The sequence below is a fragment of the Sceloporus occidentalis genome, unplaced genomic scaffold, assembly GCF_023333645.1.
Source record: "Sceloporus occidentalis isolate IW3139 unplaced genomic scaffold, rSceOcc1.0.p SCAF_5, whole genome shotgun sequence".
Lineage (NCBI taxonomy): Eukaryota > Metazoa > Chordata > Lepidosauria > Squamata > Phrynosomatidae > Sceloporus > Sceloporus occidentalis.
The window spans coordinates 113,708,554-113,731,559 of NW_028316985.1; the positions used below are offsets into that span (position 1 = coordinate 113,708,554).

Below are 23,006 nucleotides of genomic sequence, written 5' to 3' on the forward strand. Positions count from 1 at the left end.
ATTTGAAGCAATACACACACACACACATCCTCTACTACATTGTTATTACCACAGTAGCCTTGTGGGATATGTTAGACAGTGTCATTTAATGAGCTTTCAGGTTGAATGAGGATTTGCATTTTGGCGTACTTGGTCCGTGCTCAATACTCTACCTGAGATGGATGGCTTTTAAGGCTTTTAAGGATCCCACAACATACCCACTAGGTAGTTACATTGGAACTGGTGGTTTGTTTTTTGTTGCTGTTTGGAGATGCTTGCAGTTATAGCATCAGTGGGAGAAGTGTTTTTATACTAGTAGTTTTGGCCATGATTATTTTAGCTTCTAAAGATATGTTTCCTTCACTCTTGCTACATAGTAAAGTGATGCCAGTAATCATATGTGTGGACAGAGTTCTCTTAATAGTTTATGGTGTTATCTGTGTTTAGAGTATTTGCAACTTGCTCTTACTTCAGAATATTGAGTTCTTATTTATGCAAGCAGTATCCTGTCAAAGACTTAACTAGACGTAAACAGCATAGTTTTAAGTATGTGTCTAGAATATTTAATGTAAAGGGCCAGTTCAGATACCCATCATGATGGGTACTTTTTCTCTGAAGCATTTATAGTCCTTTCTTCTCTACACCCTATTGTAACTAAAATAACACACTAAAATAACACACTTTCTTCTCTACACCCTATTGTAACTAAAATAACACACATACTTTCCTCTTTATCTTTGGTCCACATTCCTCTCCTTACGTTGTGCATTCTCTGTATCTTTAAATTGTAAACTACATGTGCAGGGCTTATCTGAGTTGGTAAAATGCTATGCACTTTGGTGCTGTATAATAATGGCAGTACAATGGCATTCTTCAAATATTTGACCATAAGGAAATGATGGGGCCTGTGAGATAATAAATTGCCAAATAAATTGCAGTAACTATGTATATACTACCATTCTACTTCCAGGATGTTTTCTTCCAAAATGCCTTTACTCTGCAGCAGAATAGAATCATCCCCTAGATTTTTATAGCAGTAAACTGTTGCAATTAAATCTTCAGTCTGCCATCTTCCTTTTAAAAGTAATTTTCTCACACCCTCGCTTTGAGATGATGGTGATATAGGAAAATAATAGAGATGGATAAATCTCGGGATGTGACTTAACTGAAAGTATTGTTATGCATAGCAGAGATCGTGTACTACTTCTCACTGTCACTTGTATATTTCTTTGCTGACTATATTTTAAAACTTAGCAAGAAGTATAATTTAAAACAGAATTTAGAGCTATTTTGGAAAGTCCTTATATTGTTTTAAAGTTAATTGTTATGTGGAATAAAAAAGTTCTATCTGTTGTTAATTGGATCTTGTTGATTAGTTTTGGGGGTTGTATCTGGACTGTAAATACAATGGAGTAGTAACTTCTAATTTAAATATAAATATAGACATCTTGTACACTGGTTATTTAAATCCCATTTACATGAGTTGAGATTTAAGAAGGTTAACCATGGGCCTGAACAGACAGGCCAAAATAAAGCTGCTTTGGGTCACTTTGGAGGTATGCTGTTTAAATGACACATGCGTCTTAAGAGGCCAGAAGCTATGCCAAAGCTGTGCTCCAGTTCTTAGGACTGGATCATGCCTTTTGGTGTGGCTTCTGGCCTCTTAAGATGTGTGTGTCATTTAAACAGCATACCTCCAAAGTGACCCAAAGCAGCTTTATTTTGGCCTGTCTCTTCAAGCCCCATGGAAAACTTGGCGCTAATCTGCTTTTTAAAATGTTGCTGAGGGTCCCACTAAATATCTAATCCAAATTTATTTTAATGTGACCACATACATGTATTTTCAGAGTTGTTAAAGTTATGTGGCCTCTAGGTTGAATCTTTTTATTGGCTATTTTTGGTAAATGGCTCTAAAACTTGTATTTCTCTAAATTTAAGAGAAAAGATAATCCAGTCTATATTTAGCATCTGATTGTATTTTTTTCTGTTTTTATTTTTAAGACAAGCAAAAATCAAATTAAAGTAGATCTTGTAGATGAAAATTTTACAGAACTAAGAGGAGAAATAGCAGGACCTCCGGACACACCATATGAAGGCAAGTAATCTTTTTGTATAAGCCATTCATGCCATTTTGCTGGAATTTGAAATTTACGACTAATGATCTTTTGACACATTTTGAAGTTTATTACAGGAGTAAAATATCTTAAAGAGAGATTTGCAGTTAATCATTCACATAGGATATATAAAGGTTGATTTCTGATTTGTACCATACAATTGTTCTTGATAGCTTATACACATAATGATTTTACACATGTTTGGGAATTAAGTATGTGATAATTGATGATTAAATGTCTATATGCTTAATGCAGGACAGTTTATTGTGCAGATACCTTAAAAGAGTAGTACAACAGTTTTGAGGAGACTTAAGACTTATAAATTAATTGAACATTGAAAAATTTCAGTCATATATTTGATACAGTGTAGAGACAATAGAGTGTATAAGAACTTTCATTTCTAGGACCAAGTTTTCAAGGCTTTTATTTTTGCACGGGAAATTTGGATTGTTTCACAGGTCATTTGGTTCCCCCATGCTCCCTTCTCCCTGTCTGGATACAGCATTGCAACAGAATTTCAAGCTGGTATCTATTGACATGTAAACAAAAGGTTGTAATGTGTTGTATAGACCTGTCTCCTTTGTATTGTAAAGCACTATGTACAGTGATAGCACTGTGTAAATAATAATAATAATAATAATAATAATAATAATAAAATATCCATGGTTTACTTAAATAGAGATGGCCAAATCTTCATTTCTATGAGCTATTGTTTCAGGGATGCGTCTGCTTAAAATCAAAATACTGTTTTTTTCTATCACCTAGCAAGATGGCCTTTCAGAAAGTAGTGGATTACTATAGCGGGGAGGGGAGACTTATGATCCACAAGACCAATCTAATCCATAGAAGATTGATACCTGGCCCATAGAAGCCCCCCGGTTTACATCTGGGGAGGACACACAGAATTTCCATATTTATCATTGTGATAACCCATAGAGTTTCCCCATAAAGGTCACACAGCTTATAACACTTTGCTTCATCTCACTGTTCCCCATGTAGGCAAGAGGGAAGAGAAGCAAAATTGGATTCTTGGCCAAAGGAAAGTGCTGGGAAGGATTTGTTCACAAAATGCTTTATTCAGACACTGTATGAGAAAGGGGGTGGCGGCTTTGCCCTTTGATGACATCTTGTCTTGGAGGACATGAGGAGGAAATTTGGTCCATCCAATATGGTTCTCCATCTTCCTAGCAAGTTTATTTGCTCATAGGATGGTTATATTGAAGCACGTTCAGGGCATTGCTCAGTTATTTTCTGAAGGAGTAGCAGGCGGCTGCTTGCTCAGGTTCAGGGAGTCTCTTGACTGAAAAGGGAAAGTGTAACAATTCCTTGAAGACTGTTGGCACCTGAAGTGGGAGAGCTATCCATTTTGATATTAACCTTGGTACCAAATGATCCCCATGCTAGCACCCTGGTTACACTGTGAGTCTTTGTCTCCAAACTATTAGTAAAAAGTCCAGCTAGATCATCATCAGAATGTCATACAATAGGTTCCTACAAATGTTCTATGAAAAAAGGGTCAAACCATGAAGTAGAGCCTATAGATAGCAATAGCAAGTACATTTCTAAACACCTGTCAGTGAACTAGCACTCCCTGAACGGTTTACAATGTGTAAGCCAATTGCCCCCCCCACTAACCTATGAAATGATGGAAGGCTGAGTGGACCTAGGAGCCGTGCAGGATCGAACTCACAACCTTGTGGCTGCAGTACCAGCGTTTAACCACTGTGCCACCAAGACCCCTTCAGTTGGTCTTGACCACCTGTGTTAGATATGATTGTGTAAAACATTCTTTAGTAAAGGTACTGATAATCTATTTCCTACCCCTGGCCAGACCTTAAAAGTGGAAATGCTGTTTCTTTCACTTTTTCTCTGGGGGGGAGGTCTCTGTCACTTATGGGCACCTATACACACTGATCTCAGAATGTTCTTAGAGCTAGGAGTGTTTTGGCAGTAATGTCACTTAATAGCTATAGGCAGCTCAGTCTTATTCCCTCAGTTCTGTTCTAGCTGCCTCAGCAGGAACATCAGATGTAATAGAGTAATAGGAACATTTTTATTCAATCATTTTAGTCTAATTTATCAATCTTGATCTTTGAGCATATTTCCTTTTCAGTTTGAAGGGTGCTGGATAAATTTCCACACCTGCCCTTTGAAGGATTATGGACTGTTATGTTTTGCTAACTGGGTTACTTGCACCATTGACTTACATCACCAGATGATCAAAAAGCCAGTTCCACTTGTGATGTGGCAGTGTTACTTTTATGAAAGGAGTGCTGATTTTGGAAATCTATAATGTGACCACATGGTTGCAGTCATCAAAGTTTATTCAGCGTTCTGGACTAAATGCTCAAGTGGAAGCAGATGCCTCTTTGCGGGTGTACTATACTGTGTTCAGTGCTAGCTTGACATTACCACCTGCTTGGATTAGTTAATATGCCAGACTTATCCACGTGAATCACAAACACCACAAAGGCAACAAATGGGTTGTTTGCCTGTAACTGTGGTGGTTTGAGTGGTCACCTGTGAATTCACACAAGCCACCTACTTCTCAGCATCCTGCTCTTATTTCAGAAGTATGCTATTGTGGCAGACTGGAAACTGAAGGAATTAGATCAAACTGGCTATACTTGAGGGCTGAATGAATGGGGTTACTGTCACAATGCCTTACTTCTATAATATTTGGAGGATGGAGTGCTCGAATACAGCGTCACCAGCATCTGAGTTCGCAAACAACCAATCAGAGAATCATGGAAGCAATCTGTTCTTTTGTTGTCTAAGTCCAGCTGGAAAATAATTGACCTTACCTCAGAGGACTCAAAAGATCTTGGCCCATTTTGATTTTGGTAACATTCTCTGGATCACACCTAATGCTCACCTACTCTCTAGTGTTTTCAGAACTCCACCATCAAAAGTGGATCAAACCCAAAACCTCTGCAGCACATCAGTCACCGTCTTAGTCACCATTATTTTGGGACTGTTCCTTACTGTTCCAGTGAAGAATTGAGGTGGTCATATCTATGGAAAAAACTCCATTGAGTGAACAACTGCTATCCTCTTTTACTATTGCTTACAATGTGATTGTTGAAATCGGATCCTCCTGATATTGTTAGACTACAACTTCCATTATTCATGACCATCAATTCTGATGGATAGGGTTGAAGAAAGCTGCAGTTCATATACATCTAGAAGGCCTTACATTTATGTACCACTGAGATTAAGAGTAATACAACACTAATCATATTTTTTGAATATAGCCAAACTATGAGTTAATATAGAATGTACTTTTAGGATTGTGTACTTCTACCAAACAAAAAAAACAAACAAAAACAAACAAACAAACAAACAAACAACAAAAACAACCCCACTATGTGGCTTTTCTTTCTTCAGTTAATAAAATCAACATCCTTTCTTTGCCTAATGAGATGAACATTTAGAACAAAGTGTATTTGCACATGGAATTGACAATATATATAGAACTATACACTTCTTGTATATAGAAGTAATGTGTCATAAGGCAGTGGCTCCATTGAGGTTAGCAATCTCTATGAGACTGGGGGCCATTTTTCTGGTTGACTGACTGCTTGAGGCTTGCCTCCCAAAGGACCAGTGGCCAAAGGCAAAGTGAGATAAGCTCTGTGGAATGTTTTTTTTAAAAAAAATAAAATAAAATTCATACATTGATTTAAATCACATTTAAATATGTGAAAAGGGCAGCAAATGATGTCATTTTCTTATAAATTTATTAAATATATGAATTTAATTATGATAGAAATTAATGTTAAGGAATAAAGTCTGCCCACCCTCTATAAGAAAACATTCAGGAGTAGCTGTGTTGGCCATTTAACAAATGCAAACAAAAACCCATCAGTGATACCTTTATTGGCCATCTGAAATGCACAATATACTTGTTGCAAACTTTCAAAGCTCCATGGGCTTCTTCATCAGGCAAAATGTTACAAACCAAACCGGAGAAAAATAATAATAATTGGAGATGTTAACCAAATGCCTGCATGTTATTTCAATTCTTAGTAAAGATGGTATACTGGGGAGGACATATTTTGTGCAGGCAGACATCTCCTCCTTCTGGCCATGCGGCAATAGGGAAATTTTCAAACCCACTACAAGAGTTATTATTTGCAAATATTAATTTGTCTTTAATTTGTTGTATATTGCTGCATTCATTACATTTAATTTAGGATTAAAATCAATTTATTATAGAATAAATGAAGTTATCAAAGTTCTGTTAATTTATTCTAGAATAGTTTTTAATAAAAAATTAGAAGCCATAAAGTTTTCACTTGCTGTAGAATAGCACAGACAGTGGCAGCAGAAGCATCAGATTAAAGATGTCTTATTCCAGTTGACTGGGGAAATACTTGAAATGCTTTTAAATGCTTACAAAACCAACATTTCTGCTTGATTGCTAATGGACAAAGTAATTGACTATGTTAGTCAGCTGCACAGGGTAATTAACAAGGAGTTTGCTTTAAAACTCATTTGCACTTGTGCTGCTGCATTCAGTAGTTTGGTGACAGATTTTTTTGGGTGAGGTTAAATATCCCACAGACTGCATTTTGCCCACCCTTGGGATATATGTGGTTCTTATTTTCTGATTGCAATATTTTCACTATTAAAAACTATTCAGTCTGCATTTGAGTTTCTTATCTTGCACAACACTGCCTACTCTACAGGTTGAACAGAACAGGATGCATTGTAAAGATAAAATGAACAGTTTGATCCTGACTGTAGCTTGCAGAACGGGACATCTGTTGAGTTACAGCATAAAACCTTGAAGCCAAGCTCCAGTGTAAGCATCAAAATTGTTCTCTAGAAGACAGCTGTAGCCTAGAAAAGGCCACGGAATGCCCTTCATGAATCTTTGAAAAGCTCAGACTTGAACCCACTTTTGTTATCCCAAGTTTTCATTTGTAGTTGAAAATATCTGTCTCTCCCAGGAGGAAGGATGGTTAGAAATCCCAAGATCTTTGAGGGAAAATAATTTATTTCAAGAAACCTAAACAGAGGAATGAGACAAAATGATGATAACTGTCGTACATTGTTTGAAACAATTAAATTCTTCCCCCTAGGTTTGTTCCAAAGAATGTTGTACTGCTAACTCAAACATTTTGTTTCCAAACTAAATGTATTAACAAAGCTCACTGTCACTCTTCTAATGTATTTTTTGTAATGTATTTATAGAATTCCACCCAATTTTAAAACTTCAGTTTCTTCTTTTTATTCTCAAGGATAAAATATTTAATAATTATAACATTACCGTCAAAAGTGTTCTTACACCAGGTTCCTATAAGAACTTTGGGGCCCTCATAAAAGCCTATTTCAAACAGGAAAGCTTAAACAGAATCCCTCATTCCCCAGCCCCACTGGAATTATTGAACTGAATTGGCACCAGCTCCACTTCAGATAACATCTCCCCCTATGGTGCTTGTTCTTCTCTCCCCTCTTTCTCTGAGGTGCTTCTACGCAGCATGTTTGGGTGCCTCAGGAGGTTGGTTTCCTAAGGCAGCACAAGTTTGCCTTTTCCTCATGCAGTTGTGCCACTGTTGCTTTATAGACAAAAAAAGGGTATGGAAGATGTACCGATGGCAGCAGTGGGGTTGGTGAGAACTGCAGAGAGAGGGTTTATACACAATAATGGGAAATGTTCCAAGATCTTGCAATTATTTTTCAATCCCAAAAGAAGTATCAATCCAAGGCAAGTTTGGCAGTACTAGCTCATCTCTACTAACTGCTGTATTTTCTGTCTCCAACAGGCAGTTATTAGTTAAGTATTAGTATTTAACATTATGGTTATAATTTGTTCTTGTGCATATTTTTAGCTGTGATGTTGCCTCTGGTGCAGTTTCAAAAGAGCTACTACTTCATTGAAATAAAGACACTTCTTCATTGGTTGTACCATGTGTCTGTTTGATCAGTTGGGAAAGAAAGAGCCATGACAGGAGGAGGGGGATTCTCTAAGTACATGGTGCTTTACAAAGAATGAGAGGAAAGGTCTCCCTCTAAAGGAGTTAAAAGCTAGAAATATTACAAAGAAGAAGAGTTGAATATTCTGGCAGAATATTATTATAGTGTTGTTGTCTACACTACCAAATAACTTTTGCACATGAAAGCATAAAAGTTAAAAGCCTTGCTATTTGGATCTCTTCTTCCTGAAATTAAATTAGCTGTTACTTATTTTTCCAAGATGAAACTTTAAATGTTACCTGATTAACTTCCCTGAGGATTCGATATTCTGAAAAGAAGCTGCTGTCAGAAATTATAATGTTTGTGTTTTTGGCTTTTGTAGGAGGAAGATACCAACTAGAAATAAAAATTCCAGAAACGTATCCATTTAATCCTCCCAAGGTAAGTGAGCATAATTCTTTGAAGAACTCCCTGTATTGTTTCTGTGTGGTAGACATTTTATTGATGCATTGTTGCCCACCACCCAGATCATTTTACAGATAAAAACAAAATAATTAATTTGTAATTACTTTCTGTTAGTGGTCTCTGATCACAAAAAGATGTACAGGCAAAGGCAAACCTTTGTATTTGAAGTAACCTCATTGTGAAAGGTTTTCCCCCCTTTGCTCTCTGGGGGGTCTTTGTTGTTATTAGATTGTTCATTTAGTATTTGATGTATAATAGTAGAAATGTTTAGATCGAGAATTCATAGATGCAGCCTTGCAGATGTTGTTGGAGTGTAGTGCCCATTGATACAAGCCAGCACAGTCAGAGGTGAGGAATGCTTGAAGTTGCATTTGTCAGCAGCGTTTGAGAAGCCTTAGTTTGCTCACACCCTGATTTAGAGATAAATTTTTATTGTAGAGGTAAACTGTATATTCTTGGTGGTTTATAGTCACTCTTGAAGCAGGTAAAAGTTGCTGTTTTCTGTGGTGGCTGATACAAAGAAATAGTAGAGAAGAGGTCAGTTCTGCAGTCTTGCTGTATCATAGTATTCATGGTGCATTCGTTCACCAGATAATTCAGGTAACTTGACTGATATTTACACCTACTTTCTTATAGCAAAGATATTAAACCTCTCCCTTTTAGAGATGTGTCAGTAGCTTAGTGGTAGAGCACATATTCTACATATTCCAACGATAATTTCTCTTTTATGTTCTAGGTGCGGTTTATCACAAAAATATGGCACCCTAATATTAGCTCAGTCACCGGGGCTATTTGTTTGGATATCCTAAAAGATCAATGGTAAGGTTGTGCATAAAATTCTAGAAAATATCATTGGATAGCATACAATTGGATTTCTGTCTGTTGCAGAAGCAGTTTAAATAAGTTACATTTTTTTAGGGCTTGATAGCCATTACTGACAGTGACTGAAGAGATCTCTGCTCATTATCACCTTTTATTTTACAAATTCTGAAATGTTTTTCTAAATGAAACCAAACAGTATTTTGGCAATTTAGAATGTCTCCTTCACATTATTTCTGGTACTTCTTAGTTTTCATGCAAGCACTGTTTGCTGTGATAATCTGAATTCACAAGCCATGGCCAGTGCTAACCTACAGACCATGGCTTTTGAAAATATTTCAGAGTGATTTCAGATTGTAGTTCTGGGTTGCTGTTAAAAGGAGATTGCTTCTGGTGGTCATCTCTGAGTGGCCAGTTTACATATGTGGGCCTCCCTGTGCCTGTGCAAAATGTTTGGAACATATGAGAGAGCTGAATGGGTGTCTTTGGCAGTAGTCTCACTTCCTTTTCTTTGTGTGCTAGTACTTCTCCTTCCATGCTCTGGATGATGCAGAGGAATAATCCATAATCACATGGTTTATATGATTATAAAATGTTATATAACCCATGTGATTGTGGTTTATTCCTCTGCAGCATCCAGAGAATCAAAGGAACGTTACAGATATTGAGTACAGTGGGGCCTCGTTATCTGTGGACTTGGCATCCACGGATTTGAGCATCTGTGGACAGCAGGCCTGCATCATCCCCTATGGCGGCACTTAAATCAACAGGTGACTTAAAGGCACATACACACACATGCCAGATAAACTTAATAAAAGAGTAGTAAATTGAATGATATGTAATATATAAATATTGATATAACGATACGTGTTCCTTACACCTTTCAGAAATGTCTTCACTTAGGGATGGGACTAGATGAGGCATCCTTAAAGCCAGAGTGGACAGATAGTACTGCTAAATGTGCTTAAAGATGCATGAGAAAACCTTTTTTCTGGAGGTGTTGCATGAAATGGTGTTGAAAATAAGGAAATGAGTAATGAAGTAGTTGAAAATGGAAGCTGATTCCAGAAATTTACAGAGTATTTTCCACTTGACATGATAAAGATTTAGATGTTTTAGGTTTAAGAGTTTCTGCTCAATATTTCAGTGCCATAGCTGGTATAGAATGATGACCCTCATAGTCAGTCTTAGGGACTGCAGGTTGAGTACTTCATTTCCCCTTGGGGAACTCAACAGATCTACCCAGTTTAGGAGCCTTTATAAATTCATCCTGATATCAGCATGAGGGGAACAAATCGCATCTGCCATGGTGAGCAGGTTGTCACCAGAATACACCAGATATTGTCATGTTAGATATTTGAAAGTACCCTCCTGATTAGAGGGAGAGGAGAATACACATGTAGCAGAGGGCCATCTCAATTATGAAGATAGTCTACACTGATTGTGTCCCATGATCATCTCACTTGTGATAATGGGCACTGTATGCGGTTCTGTAGAAAAATATAACGATAATATAGTTGCATGCAAAAAATTGGTTGAAAGGCCTAGAATCATAGAATCGTAGAGTTGGAAGAGACCGCTAGGGCCATCCAGTCCAACCCCCTGCCATGCCTGCTTGAGAAGTGTCATTTATGAGGCATTGAGCTGGAATAACTGAGCAAACTGGAGCCTTAGGAGATGTTTTGTAATGAGGCGAATCTATCTGGTAAAGCCTCATTTCCAATGGTTCAGCATGAGGTGGTGAAAAGCGCTTGACTGGATACCACCCTGTTTGTTTGTGTGGTACATTATGGTGATATTGTTGGTAATGATCTGGATTTCCCTGCTGAAATTCTCAATGACTTGACACTGATTCAGCCACACAGATGTGATTGCACATGCCTACTAATCTTTGGAATCTGTAAGTATAGGCTGGGGTTGTCAGTTTCTGAGATAAATGCACCTGTGGTCAACTTCTGGAGGATTTTTATGTGTGCAAACATAAAATTTTGTGTACAAACTTTAAAAAACCCACCTGTGTGAGTTTTGATAAGTGGGCACTTATTCTCTGAATTTGTGACATAGGTCCAAAACACACTGCAGAAATAATCCAGTTTGACACTGCTTTAACTGCCCTAGCTCAATGCTAGGGAATTCAGGAAACTGTAGTTTGGGAGATATTTAACCTTCTCTGTCAGAGCCCTGGTGCCACAATAGACTACAATTATCAGGATTTCCTAGCACTAAGCAAGGGCAGTTAAAGCAGTCTCAAACTGGATTGTTTCTTCAGTGTGTTTTGGACCATAGTCTCTAGCACTGACAGAGCTCTCTTCTCTGTTAAGAGTACCCCTGCCTTGTACTGAAATCTGTCAAAGTCCCAATGAAGTTGATATTCTTTGTGGGCTCTGTGACTCACATAAATGGGTTATCCGCCTGTGCGGTGCATCATTTTGAACCTTCGGGAACTGTTATGCAAGTGTTTTGCCCACCTGTCAGACATGCTTCCTACCTAACACGGCAGTTCCTTTTTGTCTGCCACAGTAGCAGCGTTGTCAAATCCTCATGGAGCATTTTTACTATTTTTGATCAATTACTACAGTAAATTCGACAATGGGATTGTTTATAACATTCAGCACATCATACAAACATTTATATTCCAGCATATCATACAAATAAAATAAATAAATGTTTTAACAGATATGGTATTTCTCAGCGTTTTGGTGATGCTTATTCTCTCAGGTTGGTTTAAGGACTTCAGACATATTTGACCAAAGTTCTGCCTCACCGACTGTGGATTTGGTAGATTTAAAATTCCTTCATAATGGCCTTTAAGAAGTGTATGGAGTGTGCCAGCAAAATCCCTGAGAAGGTTAGACATAAAAAAATATCTCCTTTGTTTAGGGGAAGGGCGTAATGTGCACTCCTTTGGGCACTGCCAAGTCTTTATTCCACAAGCCCAAAGAAATACAGAAGCGAGGTTAAAGGCACTCCTATGGGATCATGCATTAGGCGCAGCAACCCAGGAACAAATCTATGCCAAGCACCTCAGTGTCTTATCCTCCAGTTCTGCCCAGGGCTACTTCAACTCCAACACCCTCGATCTTGTGATATGGTTGCCCTTGAAATGATCCGTTGTGGAATCTGCTTTTGCTCTGTCGAAATGGAAACCACAATGAGACAGACTGTTTTTGAAGCTGGCACTGGATATACCGTATATACTTGTCTATAAGTCTAAAAATTTATGTCCAAAAATTGTCCCCAAAATCCTAGGTTGGTTTATTTATGGGCCAGTATGGTAATTTGATAGCACTCTTTCAGATTTCCCCATGCAGTTTCTTTTTGTCCTGAGCCAAGCAGATAGAGTCCTTGGATGATTGGTTTAATAGCCCCTCTTGCACTCGCACACTTTGCTGTCGCGGGAGTGAAGGCTGAAACACTGAAGACTCGTATTGATTGCTGCTTCCTTCTTGCAGCTCACATACACACACTGAAGGAGCCTCCAAATTTTACACCTGACCTGTCCATTGGTCATGTCAAAATCCATAATTTTGGCCCCCAAATCTGCCCTCGACTTATACTTGAGGTTGACTTACAGTCAAGTCTGTATAATATACCCAATCCATTATATAAACCGAATCCACTAACACCTGGCTGATCCTAAAATGTACTCTTGGTTGCGATATAATCTCCTTAAACCACAGATAAGTGGCACAAAAAGAAGTAAAAGCCTGAAGTCATCAAACCTGATATTCCCAGCAATTAATTACCTTTGGGTTCTTCAGAACATTTGCTGACAGAAGGAGTGTCAGTTCTGGTCTTAACACCACAAAGAACTGATCCTGTGGTTGTTTCAGAAGGAGTGATTAGGGATTCACCAGCATTACTGTAGCTCACAATTTTGGAAGCAGTGTCACAAAGGCCTTTTACTCCATTGGGAGAGGTTTCCATGGTGGTTTCAGACCCACACATTCAACCACTTCTACCAATAGTGACACCACAAATTGGGGAAGGGTGCAGGGAACATCGCTCCCAATCTCGTAACAAAGGGTGTCAGGGATGTTGTTCTCTGTTCTAATCCACGTCCCCGTTGAGTTCATTGGGTTTCTAGTCTTGAAATCCTCATCTTGAAATATGTTCACAGATTGTCTGGCAGAGATGCAGAATTAGGTCAGATTATCAATGGTGTACCTTTGGTAAAAATGTGTGTGGCAATGGAGAGGCCAAACAGCAGGTCTCTGAGGTTATTCTGTCTCTAAATTGCTCAGGAGAACATAAAATAAAAACAATTTATGCAGTTTAGAACAGTTAATAAGCAACAACATGATGAGATAAAAAAAGAGATTAAAACTAATTAAAACATTTTAAGCAAATTTAAACTCTTGCATATATGTAGATGTCAGTGTTGATGTCAGTGAGGGCTTTACTGGAAGGATATTCCAAACCATAGTGACCCAATAAAGAAAACCCTTTCCTTCATTCACCCACAGTGAATTGGCCCCATTGGTGGGATATAGAGGAGGGCGCCTTCAACAGATGACAATCCTCAGGCAGGCATCTATAAGGAGAGTTGTTGTTGTTGTGTGCCTTCAAGTCTTTTCTGACTTATGGCGATCCTATTATGAGGTTTTCTTGGCAATTTGGTTAGAGGAGGTTTGCTATTGCTTTCCCCTGAGGCTGAAAGCATGTGACTTATCTAAGATCACCCAGTAGGTTTCATGACTGAGCTGGTAATCGAACCCTGGTCTCTAGCATTGCTGTCCAGCACTCAAAACACTATGTTTGCTCTATAAGGAGGGGCATGCTCTCACGCATTGAGATTGCAAGCTTTTTAGAGCTTTAATAGCATCACCAACACTTCAAAGTTAGTCTGGAAGTATATGGACAGCATGAGCAGTTACTTGAAAGTTATATAGTTTCTGTGCATGTTCCATCTGAGTGCTTTAGCTGCTGCATTTTGTACTAGTCATCTACGAGGGCAGCTCAAAGTAGAGGGCATTGCTGCAGTCTAATTGGGAAATTATCAGAGTATGAGTGGCTATGTTATCCCTGTTTTAGAAAGTCTGCAGCTGGTGCCAAGCATTGCAAAATGGGGGATCTGCCTGGGTGTCCAGTGACAGAATTGGATCTAGGAGGACTCCCAAGCACCTGTTCTTTCAGGGAGGCCATCCAGGGCATATTCATTTCCCAGTTGGCACATCCGAGAACTACCAATATATAGATGTCCTATTGGTATTCATGGACCTGCTGGCAGTAATTGGCTCTGCTTGGTATCTCACTCCTGCTGATTCTGGTCAAGAATTCGTCTGAATCTTACAGCAGCTAGCATTACCTACTCTCTGAGGAGAAACATTTCCAAAGGAACATAGACCAGCAAAGGCCAACTGAAAAAGCTGTCCCCTGGCTCTCTTCTTGTTGGCTTGGCTGCAGCCACTCACTCTTCCACTTGCAATAGTTAGTCTTCTGCTGCGAATCTTGGGAATCAGGCAGGCAATAAAACAAACACATGATTGTTTAAACCAGTCTCCTCTTTAAAAAAACTGGGAGAACAGCTTGGATAAAAATCATGTTGGAGGTTTTCATGCTGATGTCTCAAACATTTAGTATACACCATTTTTCTTAGGTACTAGAAAGTATCAGGAGTAGAATTTTGTCAGTTTGTATCCCTTGTTGTTCAGATGAGTATCTTTCCTTTGTGCTCCAGGGTAGGCATAAAGCAGTGATGGTGAACCTTTTATAGAGACTGAGTGCCCAAATTTAGTGGCTTTCTTGCACTGGGTATCATTTGGTGCAGGGGGGGGCAGTATTTCACCTTCTGGGATTGGTGAGAAGCAATTTATAGTCATGTGCCCTGTAGATCCCGGGGGGGGGGGGGGGAAATAAGTGTGGAAATGATTTCTCCTCTCGCTATAGTTGCCACCCTTGGTGTGTGTAGACTGTTGAGAATGATTCTATTTTTTCACGGTCAATATTATACCTTAGCATTAAGCTAGATGTCCAAGCATTTGTCGTTGTGACTGAGCTTTTCATTTGTTTCGGTGCTGAATAAACTCTTTTCATCAAAACAAAGATAGTCTACAGTAAAATGCATGTATAGTGAAAGCTCCACTAAATGTACTCAGGTATGCTTGTTGTGTGTCTTCAAGATGTTTCTAACTTATGGCGACCCTATCAATGGGGGTTTCTTAGCACAATTTGTTCAGAGAGGGGTGACTTGGCCTTCCTTTGAATCTGAGAGAATATGACTTGCTGAGGTCATCCACTGGGTTTCCATGACAAATGGGGTTTTTAACCCTGATCTCCAGAGTCCTAGTCCAGTGCTCAAACCACTACCATGCTGGCTGACTCAGGTATGCTGCCCAAGCCAAAATTTCTGGTTTTCAGTGAATGGAATGATGTGCTGTGTTAATTTGTTAGCCTACCAAATAATGAACTTCAGGCTGATGAATCAAAGCCAGGGTCCTGTGAGTGTTTGCAAGCCTGATAGCAGGATATCCTTAATGAAATAGCCACTTAATGTATTAAGTAAAATTGGCGACCCGTCTAGTCAATTGCCTTCTTTTTCAGAAGGAGTGGAATGCTGCCAACTTTTAAGCCTGCACTGAGCCATGTCTACTCTGATAGAATTTGGCAGAAGATGAGAGAAGAGAATCTGTAGTGATTTTCCTTGATGTAGGAAGGAAGTTTGCTATGATTGCTGCACCATATGTAACAAAGATGGTAGCATGGGAATAGATATTAGAGCTATAGACTGGATCTGTATCCATTTGAAGGTTGTGTTTATGCACTTTTCTTTAGGTTTCTGTGTCTCTTGTGCCTGTGCTGGTGCCATTCTGTCTCAGAAGGACTTTACATCATCCAGTGGAGAACTGGTGCTTGTTAGCAGCCAGTACTTGTGGGAAAACAGTGAGTTGTCTGGAGATGCTGAGAAAGGAAGAATCAGAGTCATAAACAACAAAATTGTCTTGAGCAAATTATGTGAGACTGGTGGTTTTCTTCCTTAGATGGATCTTTTTTTTTTAATGTACTAATTTTTGTGAAATCAAAGGCTTCACAAGTCCGAAAAACCCACAAAAAACAATGCATTAACTTTTGTGGAGAATGATCATGTAGTTATATGTATCGGTACTGATTAGATTATTGGTTATCATAGCTGGCATTGAAGGTGACATTGTAATATGTATTAGAGGCTATTGTGGCATAGTGAAGAGAGCAGGCAGAAGCTGAATTGATTTTGATTGAAGTTATATGGAGATGATGAATGCCACTGTGGTAACAATTTGTTGCTGATGGAGCAAATGTATGTGTGACTCCAGTTGATTTAACAGTGATAGCTAAGAATTTGATTCTTGAAGATTTGTAGCCAAGGAGACATTGCTTTTGATGCCACTGTAGTACTTCTCCAATTATTTTTGGACCACATAGAGTACCAGGGACTATCCAAATGGTAACAACTTGCATAAATCAGGGATCTCATCTCCCTGCTCTTATGAACTGTTCTGCAATCAAGTTACCAGGCACAATGTTTTGAAAGGGAGAGTGGGGACTAATACAAGCTTGGGGGGTAATTCCTAAACCTGGATCTGGAGCAGTGTTGGTAATGCCTCCCACTAGTTCAGGTATATCTAAAGGAAGATGAATATTCAGTTGGCACTCCATATCTGTAGATTCTGCATCCCGGATTCAGCCATCAATGGCTTGAAAGATTTTTTTTTTTTTTGTTCAAGATTCAAAAAGAAAACGGCATTTTACTACACCATTGTATATAATGGGACTTGAGCATCCCTGGATTTTGGTATCCGCAAGGGTCCTGAAACCAGACCCCAGCAGATGCCAAGGGTTCACTGTACATTCCAGGATTAAGAAAATTGAGAAGACATAGGTTTCTCCATGGCCACATCCTCCCAATTGGATCAAACATATTGCTCACTTAACAGAGGAGGTCTGCATTCTGGGCTTGGTTCCGGAGACCTTAGTGTTGGTAGTGAGCTTATGTGGTTGCTTTATTATAGAAAAAGTCCAGTGTGTTTTAGACTGTCTATATTTTTATGGCCTAAATGAGCTTATGTGGAACACTATTCTGGTGAATCTATGCAGCATTAGGAGACTGCTTGAGAAGTTGTAAAACCAAGAGAAGTTTGGATAGGATTTCTTCCACTGAGTGCAGCTTTTATTTGTGTTTCTTATTTTTCTTTGTCTCCTCAGAGACTGTTTTAAATGATCTCATCACCTTAATTTTAAGTCTTTCGACCCATGACCTGATAGGGATGATCAAACCCAATGTTGTTCCATCAAAATCAGCTTGACACTTTTGTCTTTGATGGTATTGAAGTTGGGAGAGCTTTCAGTAACACTTTGTCTTTGAACACTATCAAAGAATGACTAATACCAGTTTTGCCATGTGACTGAAATTTTTTGATACCATGTCCTGTTGGTTGTAACAGGAATTAAAGCTTTATATTAATTGGGCATTTGCTGAGATGGTGTGGGAGGAGACCTCATAATGGTACTAGTTTTGACTTTTGATTTTGCTGAAACACTTTGAGAGGAAAGCTCAAGTTTTTTCAAAGTTTGGCATATAATTTTACCACCCATTTTTACTACTCTGGGAGGTGATGCCCAAACAAAGTGATGTTTCCCCACAGCGTGCACCATCTGTCAGAGGCACATTCACGCCACATTTAGTGTATTACTTCAAGACAAACTTTGGGATTATATTGGGGCATGGCAGCATCACCAAGGAGAGAAGAAATAAAGAGATATCATGAATCTCTCTTTTTTAAAAAAACTTTTTTAAAAAGAAAAAAATTAATGAATATTCAGCTAATTGATGAAGTGTTCTCAAAACACTGCTCTTTGAGAGGGAGTTGAAAAGAAACTAAGGTGTGTTGGAGGAAATAATAGTGATTTGTGCAATAGAGGAGGCAGTACCACAGTCAAAAGATGCTTTCTTCGCTATAGAACATCCCAAATGTTTTCTGTAGACACAGGCAGACCCATATGTGTGAGTCACAGAGACCACAGAGAAGAATCATAGATTGATAATTTTAATGGCAAACAATGGTAAGTGAAAAATAGGAACGGAAGGTGTGAAGAACAAGAGGGAAAGAGAGTATCCTGGAAGTGCTTCTATTATCAAATCATTTGTTTAAATGGAGCTAACTCATGGAAGGATATAGAATATTAAGCTTGTTTGATTTCTGTTTAGGTTTACAGTTTGTTCTGTATAGCTGTGTTATGTTATGGAGTAACACATAGTTATTCTTAGATGGTCCCTAAGATTTTATCACATTTTAGACTTTACTAATAAAATGATTTTCTCTCCTAGTCTTTGCATCATTCTGTCCACAGTTTCTTAAATCATGAGTAGTGTAATCTAGAATGCATTTCTTGTAGCTTGAATAAAAGTAAAAGAGCAGAAAACATAAACTAAGGGCACAATTTTTGCTTATCAGGAAAGATTATTTCTTTTCACTGTGTCAGACTGACAGTTGGCATGTTGGAACGATTTAGCCAAATTGGTATGTGATAAAATGGGTCTATGGGTAATTCTAGTTTTGAATTCAGTGCTAACTGTTTTGATTAATGGATTGCTTGTATATAGACCTATATCTGGATTAGTTCTCATTGAGGGTTTAGATTGCTTTAGTCTGAAAATGGGGGTCACATGGTTGAATATTCTCTCTGCATAGAAAATTTGGCATCAAGGAGAAGGTGTTTAGTATGATAGAAAAGCAAGAGCAAGTACATTTCTATACCACTTATCAATGAAGCACTCCCTAAGCGGTTTATAGTGTGTAAGGTAATTGTCCTCAACAAGCTGGGTACTCATTTTAGCGACCTACGGAAGGCTGCAGGCTGAGTGAACCCCGGAGTCCTGCCTGGGATCGTACTCACAACCTTGTGGCTGTGAGTGGCTGCAGTTCCGGTGTTTAACCACTGTGTCACCAGGGCTCCTGATAGTTTTCTATGGAGGGATTTTTCTCCACCCTCTCTGTAGTGAGCCATTCCCTCATGGAAGACCCTATCTGCAGTATTAAAATTGAGGTAATCCAACCATAGTTTTAGCATTTTAGTGCAAAGTGAGTTGTAGTTTCAACTTCAGTGTGAAAATGTGCATCATGTATGCTTATGTTTCACTTTTGTATTTAGCCATATGTGACTTATACAGTTGGCAAAATGTCATAAATAATTTTGCTGCACAGTTTTGTTGATGGTTAACCTGATTGAGTATCATAGTAGGCAAAAATTATTTAACATACAGTTACACATTTAACGGCATCATAGGCACATTGGTGTTAATCTATTTGATATGTGAATCATTCTCTTTCTGCTAATAGTTTAATATAGAGGAAAAAGCTATGAGCTCCACTCATCTTGTTTCTTAACTTGTATTCTAGGGCTGCAGCAATGACTCTAAGGACAGTCTTGTTATCACTGCAAGCACTCTTGGCAGCTGCAGAACCTGATGATCCCCAAGATGCAGTAGTGGCAAATCAGGTACAGTATTTGGGGAGATTGTCATTTTCTTTGTTTGTAAACCCTGTTTTTCTCCCAAGTTTTCTCTTTCGCAAGCTTTGGTTTGTTAACTGTAGAAAACAAGTCAAGGAAGTATTTATACTCAGAGCACTGTATAGTGAATACACACTTGGGCCTAAATCTAATAGGGAGTCCCAGTTAAAGTAAACTTGTTAATTGCTGAATTTTAAGTCAACTCTTATGTTAATTCTATTGCTTCAAAGGGCATATGCTGGCTAGGACTAGCAATTGGATTTAGACAATGGGAATATCTGAAAATGAGGTATCACCAGAGTGATACTACATATCCAAAATAAATAAAAATCTTCTATAGTGACCATTTAAAAAAAAATCTTCTATAAATGCACCAACAAAGTCATACTCGTATCCACTTTTTTAAATCAAAATTGTCTCTCCGAAGTGTTTCACATAAAGACTTCTATACGAAGGATGTGAAAAGTATTTTTTTTATGTTTTTGAGCTGTAATTTTTATCCTTACCATTGGTTGTGCTGTCTAGGGTTTCTAGGGACTGCGGTCCAACATCATCTGGAAGACCAATCATCCCTGCCCCAAGTGGTTTCTTCAGTTGCCAAGTTTTAAAAATTACACAGTTTGGGGAATCTGTAATTTTTTTTAAATTGAGATTTGTGGTGTTAGAAGCTTTTTTTCCCTTTTACTTGGAAGTCAGTCCTATTGTGTGAACTTCAAAGGGCATGTGTACATAATGGCTTTGTGAACTTGCTTTTCAGCTTGTAGCCACATGCAGAACATGCCAGTAAATTAGGTAGACATGAAACGTATTTGGGGTAGCCATGTTGGCCATACAGCAAAATAAAATAAAATAAAATAAAAAATCCACAAACAGTGATACATTTATGGGCCCTAAAAAACCCATCCTTCAATTTTTCAAAGCTTCACTGGCTTCTTCATCAGTCAAAGATGTTAAAAATCATACAGGAGAACAAAAGTGATGATGGGCATTCCTGTTTATTCCAGTATTAAGGACTGGAGCACTGCTTCGGTGCAGCCTCCAGCCGCTTTGGAGTCGTTTGTCATGTAAACGCCACACCTCCAAAGCGGCCAGAAGCGGCTTCATTTTGACTTTTTATTTTGCCTCGATGTTAGAGTCACGGGGTATACATTTTGTCTCAGATGTTGCTTTTATTATTAAGATGATCAAAAGGGATCTCAGTGTAGGCTGTGTATATTGTGCATTTTAGTTAGTCCAATAAAGGTATCATTATTTTGCAGATTTTGAATAGGTAGAGATACCAGTGGTGAAGCACTGGATTTGGCAGGAGCCGGGGGACTCTGGCAGATGCAAACTGGGACAGGGAAACGTGTCACCCCCAGACCCTCTATTTCCCATTCTTGGTATAGACATACATATCCCAGATGGGTGCCAAGATAATGACAACTGTGAAAAAGATCCTTTGTGAGGGAAACTTGAGGCAGTCTGAATATAAACATTGTCCTTAAATTTGAATAGTTGTATGAATTTGCTTATCTTTCTTTCCTTCTCTGGTATAGTACAAACAAAATCCAGAAATGTTTAAACAGACAGCTCGGCTTTGGGCACATGTGTATGCTGGAGCTCCCGTTTCTAGTCCAGAATACACCAAAAAGATAGAAAATCTTTGTGCTATGGGCTTTGATAGGGTAAGTATTGATTATTTCAACAACTCAGAGCAGATGTGTTATAGATTTCAGGTTAAAAGGCTGCTTACTTAAGATATTGTCTCTGCTTTCCCTCCCTCCCCCATTTGCTTAGGTGAAGTTCTGCCAGAATCCATTTATATTATGTTGTGACTAAAAATATTTCTTGGGGTTCTGTTTAATATATAATTCTCTTTTGAGTAGCTGACTTTGATTTAGCTGCGCTCAAACTAATGTGTGAACTTCATTGTGCTGCCGTTGAGTTTGTATGAAGAACAGGTGTAATGCTGACTTCCGTAACTTTTTTGTCTTTGCAGAACGCAGTAATAGTGGCCTTGTCATCAAAATCCTGGGATGTAGAGACAGCAACAGAACTACTTCTGAGTAACTGAGCCATGTGTAGAAAACTGCTTCTGTAGTCCAGCTTGCCCCTTCTTGAGGAGCGTCACCATCTCTTGTTTTTAGGTTTCTATATAGATTCCCTTTTAAAACTGGCATTCTTGCCTGATGCTATCTAGGCACTATTGGAGACTGAAAAAGAAAACTGCTCTGTAAATAAAGCTGATTAAACGTCTGTGTAAATTTAAAAGAGGGGGGGAAATACTTTAATTTTTTCTTACTAAATATTGTAAATTCCTTGAGCTTGGCTAAAACAATGGGGACAACATGCCTACTTTAGTGTTAGCAGTGTGACCAAGACTAGCAGGAATTTGCATCAGGATTTTGACTTTTAAGAATTTATTCAGAACACATATGATTGTGTCCATAATCATCAGTCGTTGATGTCACTCATCCCAGCTACCTTGCCATTTTTTTAACATGGATCCTACGTGCCTGTGGACTGACCTTATATTTGCATGCTTGTACTTTACACTTAAAAGAAGTAGGGTAAATTGAACAGAGCTCCATTTGAAGTACTTGAGTATTCATTCTTGTAACTTTTTTCCTAAGATTTTCCAAATGTGCTCATTAGATCAAAACGATGACCTACTCAGAAATGTTTTCACCATCTAATGAGTAGCAATCCTATATGCTTTCCTTTCCCCCCAGCTCTTACTCAGCTGCACACACAACAACAGTATCACATTAGGACCTCTCCAGAATTTGTGGGTATGTGCCATTTAAAGTAGCCTAGTTTTCCACTTCAAGTGGTATATTTTGAATAACCAGTAAAAGTGTTTCAACCATTGTACTTTCTACACAATTGTATAAAGGTTTGGTATATTTGGACATAGCACAAATAAGTGGAGCTGCTCTTTTGTTTCTTATGCAGAAATCAAACCTATTTCAATAAATTCTGGATAGAATGAATTCACCGAGAAGAACTGGTTCTCTGTTAACACCGAGAATGCCATCTCTTTCCATTAGTATTTGCTGTGATGCAATCAGTTTTGGGGCAATAGTGTCCTAGTTTTACTTTGGATGTAACTTTAGGTAGAGGTTGCTTATGGAGAGTTTTAAAAGTTCCTATTGTATTCATTTTCCCTAGCTGACACTTGGGAAGTCTTGTTGGATTTTTTTAACTGTACATAAGATAAAATACCAGTGGAAGTTT

At 38.4% G+C, this 23,006-nt stretch overlaps 1 protein-coding gene across 1 annotated transcript in view; it reads left to right on the top strand.

Moving 5' to 3' along the window:
- The window catches only part of UBE2K (ubiquitin conjugating enzyme E2 K), a 44,068-nt gene extending 21,062 nt beyond the window's left edge, over positions 1 to 23,006 (top strand). The window contains exons 2-7 of the mRNA XM_089525130.1: positions 1,981 to 2,074; positions 8,398 to 8,456; positions 9,217 to 9,299; positions 19,676 to 19,775; positions 21,326 to 21,454; positions 21,769 to 23,006. Coding sequence (XP_089381256.1) covers positions 1,981 to 2,074; positions 8,398 to 8,456; positions 9,217 to 9,299; positions 19,676 to 19,775; positions 21,326 to 21,454; positions 21,769 to 21,843 — 540 coding nt within the window. The 3' untranslated portion in view covers positions 21,844 to 23,006. The remainder of the gene's footprint in view (positions 1 to 1,980; positions 2,075 to 8,397; positions 8,457 to 9,216; positions 9,300 to 19,675; positions 19,776 to 21,325; positions 21,455 to 21,768) is intronic.